Source organism: Serinus canaria, chromosome 23, assembly GCF_022539315.1.
Source record: "Serinus canaria isolate serCan28SL12 chromosome 23, serCan2020, whole genome shotgun sequence".
NCBI classification, from domain to species: domain Eukaryota; kingdom Metazoa; phylum Chordata; class Aves; order Passeriformes; family Fringillidae; genus Serinus; species Serinus canaria.
This window is the reverse complement of record NC_066336.1, coordinates 2,349,311-2,362,792: the sequence shown is the minus strand read 5'-3', so window position 1 is coordinate 2,362,792 and position 13,482 is coordinate 2,349,311. Positions and strand designations below refer to the sequence as shown.

Sequence of the window (13,482 nt, the reverse complement as noted above, 5' to 3'; positions counted from 1 at the left end):
TCAGATGCAATTCTCCTTTTGCCAGATGAGTTCCTGTGTGCCTGCAAAGCACACACAGTGCAGACTGCACAGTGCACACTGTACTCACTGGCACTCACTGCACCTCTGGTGTCACAGAGCCTGTTGAGTAGGGACCTTCTGTTCAGTTGCTGTGCTTTCCATAGGCTGGGATATACCACAGGACAAGACAGAGACATCATTTCTGTCTGCCAGGTATGGAGACAAGTCCTGCAACATTCCTTAGTCCAAAAGCTGCATTAAGAAAATGGTTGAGTTGCTTTGGGCAGCACAAAAGCAGTTTGAAGGCATTTTGCTCCATGCACTGCCTGGACTTTTAGTAATGTGGGCTCATAGGGTGTTCATACTTCAGCTGAAAGATACCAGTACAGCACTGGTCAGCTTCTTCCCCATTACAAAAATTACATCTTGCCCATTTCAGAGACTGTCAGTGTGTTTCAGTCTTTGAACTCCATCTACAAAATGCACTACTGTCTCCATGAGGTAATAGGTGTCACACCACCAAAAATGTACAGCTTGAACCTACATCTTTATCCCAATTTCTTCTTGGGCTTTTTTATCTAATTGCCTAGCACACGTGGGTATCAGAGAAGGAAGCCACAAAAGGGTAAAGGTTGGAAGAGTTTTTACTGTCTCATTTCTGTTTTCGTGCCATGAAGTAGGCCATCATTTTCCCTCCCAAGTGCTACCAGAATTTGTCTTACCGATGAGGTAACATTTCCAGCTTCTTGCTTTCAAGCATAGAGGAGAAACATTTTGTTTTGCAGTAAAGGAACACCATTGCATTGACTTTCAAAAAAAATTCTTAATGTGAAGAGTAGGCACTTCAGAAAACACAGTTCATAGGGAATGATGCTTCCATTTTTAAAATTGTTGTCTTGTGTGGTGGATTTTATAGGACATGTTGTGGGCTGCCCTGCCGTGTTCCCATGGGTTGTAAAAACCTGTATATACTCTAAAATACTCCAAATCTCTAAATGGTTTTGGACAAATACTAACGAGGCTTTATATGCGTTATTGTGCACGGTCTAAGTAACTTATGCTGAAGAAATAGTAATTTAAACACCTGCCGAGATCCTCGGCACACGCGCTTCCCTGGGGTGACCGAGCCGTGCCGGGCAGAGCTGAGCCCGAGCCCACCGCACCGGCCACGGTGCCCTCACGGAGCCCAGCCCGCAGCCCATCATGGACCCCCTCACGGAAAACAGCCCGCAGCCCATCATGGACCCCCTCACGGAAAACAGCCCGGAGCCCACCATGGACCCCCTCACGGAAAACAGCCCGCAGCCCACCATGGAGCCCCTCACGGAAAACAGCCCGGAGCCCACCATGGAGCCCCTCACGGAGCCCAGCCCGGAGCCCGCCGCGGCCGCCCCTCACGGAGCCCAGCCCGGAGCCCACCATGGAGCCCCTCACGGAACCCAGCCCGGAGCCCCCCATAGAGCCCCTCACGGAACCCAGCCCGCAGCCCACCATGGAGCCCCTCACGGAGCCCAGCCCGGAGCCCACCATGGAGCCCCTCACGGAACCCAGTCCGCAGCCCACCATGAAGCCCCTCACGGAGCCCAGCACGGAGCCCACCATAGAGCCCCTCACGGAACACAGCCCGGAGCTCGCCGCGGCTGCACCTCACGGAGCCCAGCCCGGACCTCGCCATGGAGCCCCTCACGGAGCCCAGCCCACAGCCTACCATGGAACCCCTCACGGAGCCCAGACCGGAGCCCGCCGCGGCCGCCCCTCGCGGCCGCCCCGCCCCCGGTTCCTCCGGCCGCCAGGCGGCGCCGCAGCGTGCGGCGGGTGGAGCGGCCATGGCGCTGGCCGGCGACCTGTGGGCAGAGCTGCCGGCTGAGCGCCGCATCTTCTGCTCCGTCCTGCTCTTCTCGTGGGCCGTCTACCTCTGGGAGGCTTTCCTGGCGCACCGGCAGGTCGGTGGGGCTCTGGCGGGAACGGTCGTTGGCGGGGTTGGGGCTGTGCCGGGCCCGGCCCGGCCTCACGTGGAGGATGTCCAGGGCCGGGGCCGGAGCCGGGGAACGCGGGGACTGTCACCTGCCTGTGGAAGGCTCGGCCCTGTCCCGGGGCTCGGCCTCAGCGCGCTGCAGCGGATGCTGGGAACACTCCCAGCAGCGAGTGGAGTGAGTGCGGTAGGGTCACGGCGGCTCGGCACCCCCAGCAGCTCCTTCCTGGGACAGCTGAGAGCAGTATGAGCAAAAATGAGGAAACGCAGGAGTTGAAATAGCGACAGTTTAACCGGAAAATTAAGGAAAGGAAAATGAAGGAAAGAGGAAGGAAGCGCTGCACAGGCCGTCGTGCAGCACGTCCCCGAGCAGGTGATGCCTGGTAGCTTCCGAGCGATGGCCGCCCTGGAAGGCACATCCCAGCCCCGCTTCTTGTTGCAGAACACGACATAGAGGACGGAGCGTCCCTTTGGTCGGGTCCCTGTCGCCTGCCAGCCACATGTCCATCCCCAGCCTGCCCACCTGGCAGGTTTAGCAGCAGCCGCACACCGGGGTGTTTGAGCCCTGGGGTCGGGGACATGCAGCCTGATGCCCCGGACAGGGGAGAATGTGTTTTGAATGACGAAGGGTAGGAGCTTTTCCTTAGAGAATGGGTAGGTATACTGGAACAAGACAAGACAAGCTGAGGGAAAAGACTTTTAGTCTTAAAAAAAATTCAAGTAGCAAGTTCTTTACTGAAAAGGAAATAGCACCTCGTTTGTGCAGCCATGCCGTAGCTCTGTGTTCCGGTGAAGTGAGAACCGGAACAGTCAGTTTGCACAGGAGGATCTGGTGTTTGGTTTCAAAATTAGCTTAGTTGTTAACTGTGGTGTGGTAAGTAGCATCCTGTGGAAAAATCAGTTTGTGTGATCTGTATTTGATCACACATAGATAAGTTATTAAGCCAGCAGTTCAGTTCCTGGTTGCAACATAATAATTATGCTTCAGTTTTATATTTAGAACCTCATAAGAAACTGGAATTTAGGAATAATTGTTCCTTTGTGTGTTGTTTTTTTCTTTTAAATTTTCTGTGGTGGCCCATGGGATCATTTTATATGTTATTTTTAAATCTTATTTATCTCCTTTAAAATATTAGGTGTAGACTTTAAATTTTGTGTTCAATGTTTCAGAGGCGGGTGTATAGAACAACGACACATGTACCACAGGAGCTGGGACAGATCATGGACTCAGAAACGTTTGAAAAATCTCGCCTCTATCAGTTGGACAAAAGTACTTTCAGCTTTTGGTCAGGCCTCTATTCAGAGGTTGAGGGCACTGTAAGTACCTTTCACATGATATTTTTTATGTACTCAAACTATTAAGTACTTTGGTTCTTAGTGAACCCATGCAGCTGCACCACTGGCATTCTGGTGTCATACAGCAAACACTGACATTTATATTCTGGTTTTGATTGTGGCTGTATTTGCTACACAAAAAGAAGTAATTGTTCAGAAAGCATGTAATTTCTTTCTGCAGTGCTGAGTCATACTGCACAACTACTGTGTTAGCTTACATTTTAATTATGTTCTATAGTAGTTTCCATTGCAAAATAATTAAGCAGCATGAGAGTTATTTTAAATTGTTAAAATACAGACCTTTCCCTGTGTATAGAGGAAAGCAACTACTTTCGTTTTTAATTAAAGTAGAAAGTAAAAAGAGAAAAAAGAAAAGGTGCAGTTGAAGTGGCTTTCATTTCTCCATTAAGCTTTTAAAACCACCACACCTGCTTTCATCCTTTCCTTCTGACACTGAAAATGCACCCTGAGTGTTAGGTTGTAAGAGTAAGCCTTTTCAAAATAAAGAAATAGATAAACCCCTGGTGTCATCAGTATTGGAAGGCTGCTTGCTTGAAAACTGATTTTATATATAGTGATGCATCACTTGCTAAGAAAGCAAACATGAAATATTTACAAGTTGAGCTGTTGGAGAAATGCTGCCAGGCCTGGCTGTGAGCTGCAGTGAGCACATAGCTGTAGCTTGGGCATTTCTTTGATGGGGTGTACCCCAGATGTTCACTCCCTGTTCCTTGGCAGCTGTAGATCAGGAGACCTTGGGAGCAGGCACAAGGAGGAGACCATGAAGCCTTCTTCAACATGGCTGTAGCAACTCCAGTACTGAAAGTGAAACTGGGGCTTTTCTCTGGGCAGGGAACTCAGGTGAATCTCTAGGAGAGGAGAGCAGCTCCTCTTCAAGAGGAGAGGCTGCAATATGAATATATGTGTGTGGTTATACAGCCACAGGGCTTTAAGGTCTTCTGAAGATAGACCTTATGTCTAAGCCAGTACAGTGGCAAAGTAGCCAGAAAATAGACTTGGAAATATGCTAGTATTTCACAGGAAAAAATTAATTACCTGCTCTCTACTTCTGTAAAGTAAAAATTAATTAATGCCAGATATTCCAGGCTTGTTTTATCACTGTTAAGATCAGAGGGGTGGCAAAAAGCTAATTATAAAACCTGTCTTATTCTCTCTTAAAAGGTTTTTATCATGCTGAAATGTTAGTAGACTAAGATGACAGTGTGTTTCATACTGCCTCTGTGGTATGTGGTTTTGTTTTTAAGATGATTCTCCTCTGTGGAGGAATTCCTTTTCTATGGAGACTGTCTGGTCAGATCTCGGGTCGTGCTGGGTTTGGACCAGAATATGAGGTAAGTAGGCTTTAAATTCCTGTGAAAGTATTTGGTCTCTACTGCAATAATTATTTTTAAATTGGTTTTTAGACAAGAGTGAGATTTAGCTAACCTGTAATAGAGTAACAATAACAGATATTTTCTGGTGCACACAATGACTCTGTGATTCTGAGAACTGGTAACAGTAAATTAGCTTGCTTTTCAGTTAGCTTACTAATTAAAACAGCCTTATGTGTTAAAAGCAAAGTCTGGTATCTGCTTGAGTCAACTGAGGTGGTGGGCTGGGTTTTAGGGAGCTCTTTATTTGGGTGTTTTCTCTTTTACTAATCCTAGAATTGACCTACCTGCACACTAAAAGGGTAAGAAGTTTGAGTCTACTGCTTATGTTACCTTTGTGCTGTGGATGAGGCATATATCCAAATTTGTGCTCCAAATCCTTAGTAAGCCATTACAGTGAGCAATAATTAGTCACCATGAACAAGTTAATTCTGTGAATTTATCTAGCATCATCTTCTAACTGGTTTCAGTTAAACCACCGACCTAAAAACCATTTTTAACACCCAGAATGTTTGTTAGTATGGGTCAGTAAATATCAGGTGGTTTTGTTTTGTTTTTTAGATTGTTCAGTCATTGGTGTTCCTGCTGCTTGCAACACTCTTCAGTGCAGTGACTGGTCTCCCATGGAGTTTATATAATACATTTGTCATAGAAGAGAAACATGGCTTCAATCAACAGGTATTGCAGAGAGCACTTGTGCTGACCAGATTGGTTCAGACTGGTTACAGAGACTGGTCCTTTAGTGAATGTGCAACACAAAATAATGGTTTGGGTCAGGCCTTACTGAGGAAGAGTTCATGTGCATGGGCTTGAGCCCATGTAAATGCAAGGAGCTACTGGGAGAGCTCCGTTTTGCTGACTCAGATTTTTTTTATGACACTGGCATTGCTGTTTTACCATTTGTCTTAACTGAAGGGATCAGTTCACTAACCAGAGTGGCATATTAATATTTACATTGATGTCACTGATCCAATTTATCCTTTCTTTGCAGACACTGGGATTCTTTTTTAAGGATGCTATCAAGAAGTTTGTTGTGACTCAGTGTATTCTGTTGCCAGTGACATCCCTTCTGCTTTACATTATTAAAATAGGGGGAGACTACTTTTTTATCTATGCCTGGCTCTTCACATTGGTTGTTTCCTTGGTGAGTATGAGAGGATGTTTGGGTTTCTTCCAGACTCCAGCTTACTGGCATGGCTCAGCATGCTGAATGCAGCTGAAAGGAAATGAAGAAAAATCTAAATCTCCTGTGAATTTTAATGTCTACAAACTTTACCAGAGTGTCTTGCTCTCTATGTACTTGTTCAGGAGTAATAGCTCATATTAGTTGTCCACATTAATGTCATATCTATCTAATCTATTTAATACTGGAGTGTCTTCATCAACTGAAAGAGAAGCACTTATAAAGCTTTAGAATAGGTACAGGAAATACAGCACCACAACAGTGGTGATCTGTTTTCCTTTCCCTGAATGTAGAGGTGAGAACCAGAACATATGCACCTGAAGCCACATTCCTCTCTCTCACTTTCCTATCACAAAGTGGTATTTTATTTTTGCTCTGCCTGTACCTTTCCATTGAGCTGTCCACGTAGATTTTGTTCTGAAGATCTACAGATTCTTTAGAACCTGATATAACAGGGGTTGGTCTGTATTTTATACTGCAAAAGCTAGAAAATACAACATCTTGGCAGAGCTTCAAATTTCTGTATTGAAAAAACACATTCCTGGCTCACTCTTCTCTTCTGAGCCCCCTCCACCCCTGAGGGTTAAGTGCATGCATACAATTGGTGTGTTGCCACCTCACTGCAACTTCATAGGGTTTCAGGCCTTGATGTGTTTGAACAACCTTTGACATGCAAAATCATCCCAAGAGGTATTAGATTTACCCTTTGGAGTCTGGTTTTGGGAAAAATTCCAGTTCCATAACTCTGTAATCACAGTTAGAGTTGCATCCTCCTACTAGTCTGTTATGCCTGCTGATACCAAGGCATGACACGAAGATCTGAGATAAAACCTGAAAATTAGGCCCCACATACTGCAAAGTCTGAAAGAGTAGTCTAGACTGAAAAGCCAATTTCTACTCTATGAAATACTCTCCAAAACCTTCTGCAAAATATCTGCAGAGGTTTAAGCCCCTAAAAATTACAGTAACAAAACTTATTTTAGTGGTGTTTCATATTGATGCCCTCACTTGGTGTGACTTTGCAAAAGTCAGTTTTTCTGATTTTCGATTTCATTGGACTTTTTAGCAGTGCACACACTGTCAAAAGTCCAGGTACTTGTTTTCAGTGAAATAAAACATACCAAGATAATTTTGAATTTAATGTTTAATTTACTTCTCATGTCCTGTTCCTTTTTCACTAACCACAATTTAACTTATAAAACAAATAAATAAAAATGCTTTTGTGGTGATCGAGGGTGTGAGGAAGGGAGGTGAAAGAGAGTTCAGCTTTCCTTTCCATCACATTATTCTTGTTCTGGCTTTCTCAGCTGGGCTGCAGCTGATGCCAGTTTGAAGAGAAGCAGGTGCACTCTAGTGATGTTTTTAGGTCAAGGCTATTAGTCATTGTGGAGCCTGAGGCATCAGGCAGACAACTGCCCTGGCCCTGCAGACAGCTGGGAGACAGAAAGAAAACAGGGGACATAAAATTTCTTGCCACTTTTTAAACAATTGTTTTGCAAGTTAGCAGGAGTTAGTCCCACTTTTTCTATCTCTTGGTTCCTTCGTCTCTTCAGCTGAGTATGAACACTTCAGAGCTTTCTAGGATTGGTGGAAGTGACAGCCTTTTACTGATGAGCCTCCTGCTCCCAGAGGCTTTGTCTTCTGCACTGTTCACACCAGTTCTGCTCAGGTGTGTAGGTGGTTTGTGCACAGTTTGCTGAGCTGGGGACTGGCCACCAGACAGAGAGTCTGCCTATAGATCCCACTTCATACAGGACTCTGCTTTATCAAGTGTTTTTTCTGAAATTGTGCCTTCCTTTTGAACTTTTTGCTCCACCTTTAGTACTAAACAGGTTTGCATGCCCTGTTCTTAATATCTGCATGTGTTGCAGGTGCTTGTTACAATCTATGCAGACTATATTGCACCTTTGTTTGATAAATTCATTCCACTTCCGGAGGGAGAACTCAAGCAGCAAATTGAAACAATGGCAAAGAGCATTGACTTCCCACTGACTAAGGTGTATGTTGTTGAAGGTGAGGTTTTGTTGTTTTTTTAAATAAAAAGGCCTTGTAATTTTAAATTTGTGGGGTTTTAGCATTGACTGTGGATGCTGTAGTGGGGCAGTTGGTTGTATTGCTCAGATACTGCAATACTTGCCAATGTCTGTAGCATTTTCTTGAAGCTCAGTGCACAACCTGAACTCATCTTCTGGTTGGAAGCATTTTCCTGAGTCTGTGGAATGGAAATACACAGCTTGGTCATCAGTGGAAGCACAAAAGTAGTCAAGATTATAATTTTAGAACAGTGAAACAAAGGGAATAGCTGTTTCCATTCACTTTTGCTGGCACATTTGAAAATAATCTACATAATTTGGCACAGATTCTTTGCCTGGAGCACTGTCAATTCAGAATGCTCTTTCCATGCTAAATCTGAAATTGAAATAGGATTAGCTTTTCTCCTTGGACATTAGATGTTCACGACTGCTCTTATGGTTTTAATGCTTTTAGTGATTACATGCTACATTTCTCTGTTGGAGTCATCATTGCTTAGATTTTAGAATATGCTTCAGCTTCCAAACAGACCTGCTTGAGTTTGTCTACAGTTCATTTGGGGATTTTGAGAATGCCTCTGGAAAAATCTGATCTGTCATACTCATGCAGGCTTCAGTGCATGGGATTATTCAGATCATGGTGTTTCAATTTTCCCCATCAGGTTCTAAGCGTTCTTCCCACAGCAATGCTTATTTCTATGGGTTCTTCAAGAACAAGCGGATAGTACTCTTTGACACACTCCTGGAAGACTATTCTGCTTTGAACAAAGAACCTGCAGAAGGAGAAGATGGTGAGAATGAAGAAACAAAGTCTAAAACCAAAGTGAGTTTGCCTTTCATTGTGTTGTTCATATTAACTTCTTGGTGAGATACTCTCTTTTTTTTTTTAATGTATTTTAAAGCTCTTGAGTAAGTTGCTAAAACCCAAACCCTAATGATTTCAACACCAAAATATGCCTGGTTTGCTAATGGGAATTTCTGGGGCTGTGTGAGTTGTGCAGATAGCAGCAGAGACTGTAAAAATCCACAGGGACTTTAGCAAAACATTAGTTCCCTGCATGTAAAAACAAGATCTGAATAATGGACCTGTTCAGGGTTTTAGCTCATCTTCTCTTGGGACTACCATACCAAAGCTTCCCTTTGAAGGAAATACTTTTAATTCTTAGTGTGTCATTTGTGTTCCTTTTACTGCTTTGTTTTTCCCTCAGAATAAGAAACAAGGATGTAAAAATGAAGAAGTTCTGGCTGTACTTGGTCATGAATTGGGTCACTGGAAACTAGGTCATACTGTCAAAAATATAATCATCAGCCAGGTAAGTTATTTTAAACTGGTTTTCTTTTTTCCTGGAGCATCTGTAATTACAGCTGTTTCCAAATGCCCTCTTCCAGATTTGTTAGTGTACATTCACCTGATACACTGTGTGACTGGAAGTTGTCTGGATCACAGCCATCCTTCTTTTCTTTTCTGTGTGTTTCAATAACAAACAATATTCTGGCACTTCCTATTTTACTCTAAAAAGACCAAAAAACCACTTGGATAGCTAATCACCCCCTCTAGAAAACTTGGTAAGGCATGGTCCTGCCTCTTGGCTCTGAAGAGCCAGGCAAGCACAGTGTTTGTACAGGACACTGCACAGCTCGGATGGAAGCACAGATTGTTTCCAGGAGCAGAAGTACAACACAGCACAGACACATTTTGTTTGGCTTTAAACTTTTCAGAACCTGTACTTCATTCCAAAGAGATGGTTCTATCCTGTACTCCCTCCTTTCTTCTCTTCTTGCATTTTCATCTCTCTTCATTATTTGTTTTTTGCTGACTGGCAGAAAACAGTGCTTCTACTGTTGCATTTTCAGAAGGCAGGTAAAGACCAACTGTTTGTTTCTCTCTGTGTATTAGTTCAAAAATAATCTACTTGGTTTTTTTACAGTGGCATCCAAGTGCAAATCTATAATGTGCTGTCATGCAATGACTTATCATAATCAAGAATGTTTTTTCTTTTCTCCAGATGAATTCCTTTCTTTGCTTCTTCCTGTTTGCTGTGCTAATTGGTCAGAAAGAACTCTTTGCTGCATTTGGTTTCTATGACACCCAGCCTACCCTGATAGGCTTGATGATTATTTTCCAGTTCATTTTTTCACCTTACAATGAGGTAAATTGTTTTCAAGACATAGACTCTGAAGTATCATCCTATTTAAATAATGATTCTGGTTTTTTAGGGGACGTTTGAATTTCTAAGGGCTGTGTTGGGTGTCTCATTTTGATAATCAGGCTTAGTGCTGCATGTTGGGCAGCACTCCCAGTTTCAGGTGTGGCTTGGATGAAGCTTAGTGAGATCAGTCTGCAGCCACAGCACTGTGTGGGATGTGGGAAGCTAGATTTGGTGGTATTTACTGGCACTGAAGGAATGTGCAGATAGCTGGGTTTTAAAATAATTTTAATGCATTTCTCTCTACAGGTTCTCTCATTTTGTTTGACAGTATTAAGCCGACGATTTGAGTTTCAAGCAGATGCGTTTGCCAAGGAGCTTGGGAAGGCCAAGGACTTATATTCTGCTTTGATCAAGCTAAACAAAGATAATTTAGGATTCCCTGTTTCTGACTGGATCTTTTCAATGTGGCATTACTCCCACCCACCCCTTTTAGAAAGACTTCAGGCCTTGAAAGATGCAAAGCAAGAGTGACAGCAGTGATTGCTGGTTCAGAGACAGTGCTTCCATCTCAGAAGCAAAGTTCAGAGCTGCTTTTTAATTTTTTTTTAATGGATAATGCGAATTAAGCACGCTGTTAACAGCACCACACATCTGAGTATCCTGAAACAGGTATTAAGTTATAAATGAGTTATTTTTAACAAAAACAAAACTGTGGAACTTAATTTAGAAAAAGTGCTGGGTGAAGACCTTTCCCCCCACCCACCACACTGACTTTTATTTCCATATCATAGTAAAGACTTTTAAAGGGAGGAAAACAAGTGTAGCCTTCAAAGCACCTTTTTCTTCAGTTTGTGTATGCCTTGAACATTGCTTTTGATCCTTTTTCTATTCTCAGCATTCTGTGAACCTTCCCAGTCTCACCCTCTTCACAGTGAAGAGGCTTTGGGTGACTTGATTTCCTGTATAATGATACTTGTGCTTGCCAGTGTGTTTGAAAAAGCTGAATGCAGCTGCAGGCTTTTCTCCTGCATTAATGTCTGTCAGAATGAAAAATGCTACTTAATAAAACCTTTCTCTGAAGTGTGGGAAGAAGGATGAATTATAGCTGAGGATATGTACCATGTCTTCCTTGAAAATGAGCATTATTATTTAGTAGCATTATAGTGGGATTAGGCTGCTCCTGTTGCCCCAGGGCTGCTGGGGGTATGGAAGGGAGGAGAGAATTTACAGAGAATCAGAACAGGACCCACACGTTTGAGAAAATTGCCAGTTCTTTCTTGTACTCCCTTTTTCCACATCTCAGTCCCTCCTTTTCTGTTGCACTTTGCCTAGATTTCTTATGTAGTTGCTCAGCCAATGTATTAAAGCCACACTTTGATTCTGAGAGGGCTTATCCTCCATTCCATTGAGAGTTTTTCATTAATATGAATCCAGCTGAAATAGTAGCTGAACTTATTCTTCATCATTGTTCTTATATATAAAAATTCCTACATATGAAAAGCCCAGGAAACAGTTTGCCCACATCAGTTACTGAAGAAGAAAGTGGGTAAACCTGGAAATGGCATTGATTATCTCGGACTTTTCTGATGAAAAATAGGATTATATTTACTTTTGTTGCAGTAAAAATAAAAGTAAGATATAAGTTTGCATGTGCATACAAATGTTTTAACCAGTGTGATTATATAAAAACTCCATATAAAAATCAGATTTTCTATCTGTAGTAAATTAAAAAGGTCTGCTCAGCTCTGTACAAAGAGAGGAGTCATCAAAGCAAATTGTCATTGTTTCACATGTCAAAATATTCTCATATATTTTATTGTTAGCTGACATTTGTTTTTCTGATCATAGGGGAAAATGCCTTATAAGATGATGGGCACAATGATGTCTTGGGTGAAACAAGATGTTGCTGAAAGCCCTTTGTATGCCTTATTCTAATTGTGTTCATACCCCAGCAAACATGGAGCTAAGCTATAGATATGGATTTAGGAGACAGTTTTACAAATCTGGAGAGCCTATTTGTCATGTGAACTGTATTTAATAAAAGGCCCTCAAAAATAAATCATTAACTTGAATCTGTCAGTTCAGAAGAATAAATAACTGTGTCAAGTTTTGAATGAGCTGTTGGCTGGTTAAAGCTATGGAAAATGTGTCAAGTGTGCTCTGAGAAAATCATTTGTCTCTTCCATTAGGTAAAAATTGTGTGGAAAAACAGATGTTGGAGCCCCTCTGCTCTGGAGGTGGGCTGGGAGAGCTGGGCATGTTCACCTGGAGAAGGCTCCAGGGAGACCTTAGAGCCCCTTCCAGGACATAAAGGGGCCGCAGGGGAGCTGAGAGGGCTTCAGACAGGAGCTTAGAGTGACGGGACAGGGAGGGATGGCTTTAAGCTGAAGGAAGGGAGATTTCGATCAGATATTATGAAGAAATTCTTTACTGAGGGACAACTGGCACAGGCTGGCCATCCCTGAAAGTGTCCAGGGTGGGCAGGGCTTGGAGCAGCCTGGTCTAGTGGAAGGTGTCCTTTCCCATGCTTTAAGATGATCTTTAAGGTTCCTTCCAATCCAAACCGTTCTGTGATGAAATAGGCACAAACCTCTGTCTTTGAAAGCGTTTCTAGGGCCTCCATTTGTTCACACAGGACTATTATGGCCACTGGGCTCCTTCCTGCTCTGGGTCACCAGCAGCTCCCGCTGCTGTGAAGGCGGGTAAGGTGTGCAGGCTTGGGAGCGGCGGCACCCGTGCGCCCGTTCAGTGGCAGCCCTGTGCCCGTTCAGGCTCCCCGGGAGCGATGTGCCAGCCCTGTGCCCGCTCAGGCTCCCCGGGAGCGATGTGCCAGCCCTGTGCCCGCTCAGGCTCCCCGGGAGCGATGTGCCAGCCCTGTGCCGGCTCAGGCTCCCCGGGAGCGATGTGCCAGCCCTGTGCCGGCTCAGGCTCCCCGGGAGCAACGTGCCAGCCCTGTGCCCGCTCAGGCTTCGTGGAGCGATATGCCATCCCTGTTCCTGTTCAGTGGCCGCCCTGTGCCCGTTCAGTGCCAGCCCTGTGCCCGCTCAGGCTCCGCAGAGCGATGTGCAAGCCCTTTGCCCGTTCAGTGCCAGCCCTGTGCCCGCTCAGGCTCCGCGGAGCGATGTGCCAGCTCTGTGCCCGTTCAGTGCCAGCACTGTGCCCGCTCAGGCTCCGCGGAGCGATGTGCCAGCTCTGTGCCCGTTCAGTGCCAGCCCTGTGCCCGTTCAGTGCCAGCGCTGTGCCCGTTCAGTGCCAGCGCTGTGCCCGCTCAGACTCCGCGGGCCGGGCGCGGCTGCCAGGCCGTCCCGCGAGCTGCAGGGGGCGCTGTGGCGCAGGACCCTCCCGCGGGGCAGCAGCGCCTCCTGCTGCCGGCGGGGCGGCCTCGGCGCGCGCGCGCGGCGGCCCGGATGTGACGTGAGGC

At 44.9% G+C, this 13,482-nt stretch overlaps 2 protein-coding genes across 2 annotated transcripts in view; both read left to right on the top strand.

Moving 5' to 3' along the window:
* RLF (RLF zinc finger) overlaps positions 1-1,528 on the top strand; it is a 42,171-nt gene extending 40,643 nt beyond the window's left edge. Inside the window, exon 9 of the mRNA XM_050983400.1 lies at positions 1,052-1,528. Coding sequence (XP_050839357.1) covers positions 1,052-1,080 — 29 coding nt within the window. The 3' untranslated portion in view covers positions 1,081-1,528. The remainder of the gene's footprint in view (positions 1-1,051) is intronic.
* Positions 1,529-1,658: 130 nt separating this feature from the next.
* On the top strand, positions 1,659-12,178 carry ZMPSTE24 (zinc metallopeptidase STE24). The gene is made up of 10 exons (XM_030233041.2): positions 1,659-1,943; positions 3,143-3,289; positions 4,573-4,659; positions 5,260-5,376; positions 5,690-5,842; positions 7,753-7,894; positions 8,574-8,734; positions 9,120-9,224; positions 9,918-10,061; positions 10,368-12,178. The coding sequence occupies exons 1-10, from the start codon at positions 1,674-1,676 to the stop codon at positions 10,590-10,592; spliced, it is 1,551 nt and encodes a 516-aa protein (XP_030088901.2). The 5' UTR covers positions 1,659-1,673; the 3' UTR covers positions 10,593-12,178.
* The last annotated feature ends 1,304 nt before the right edge of the window (positions 12,179-13,482 follow it).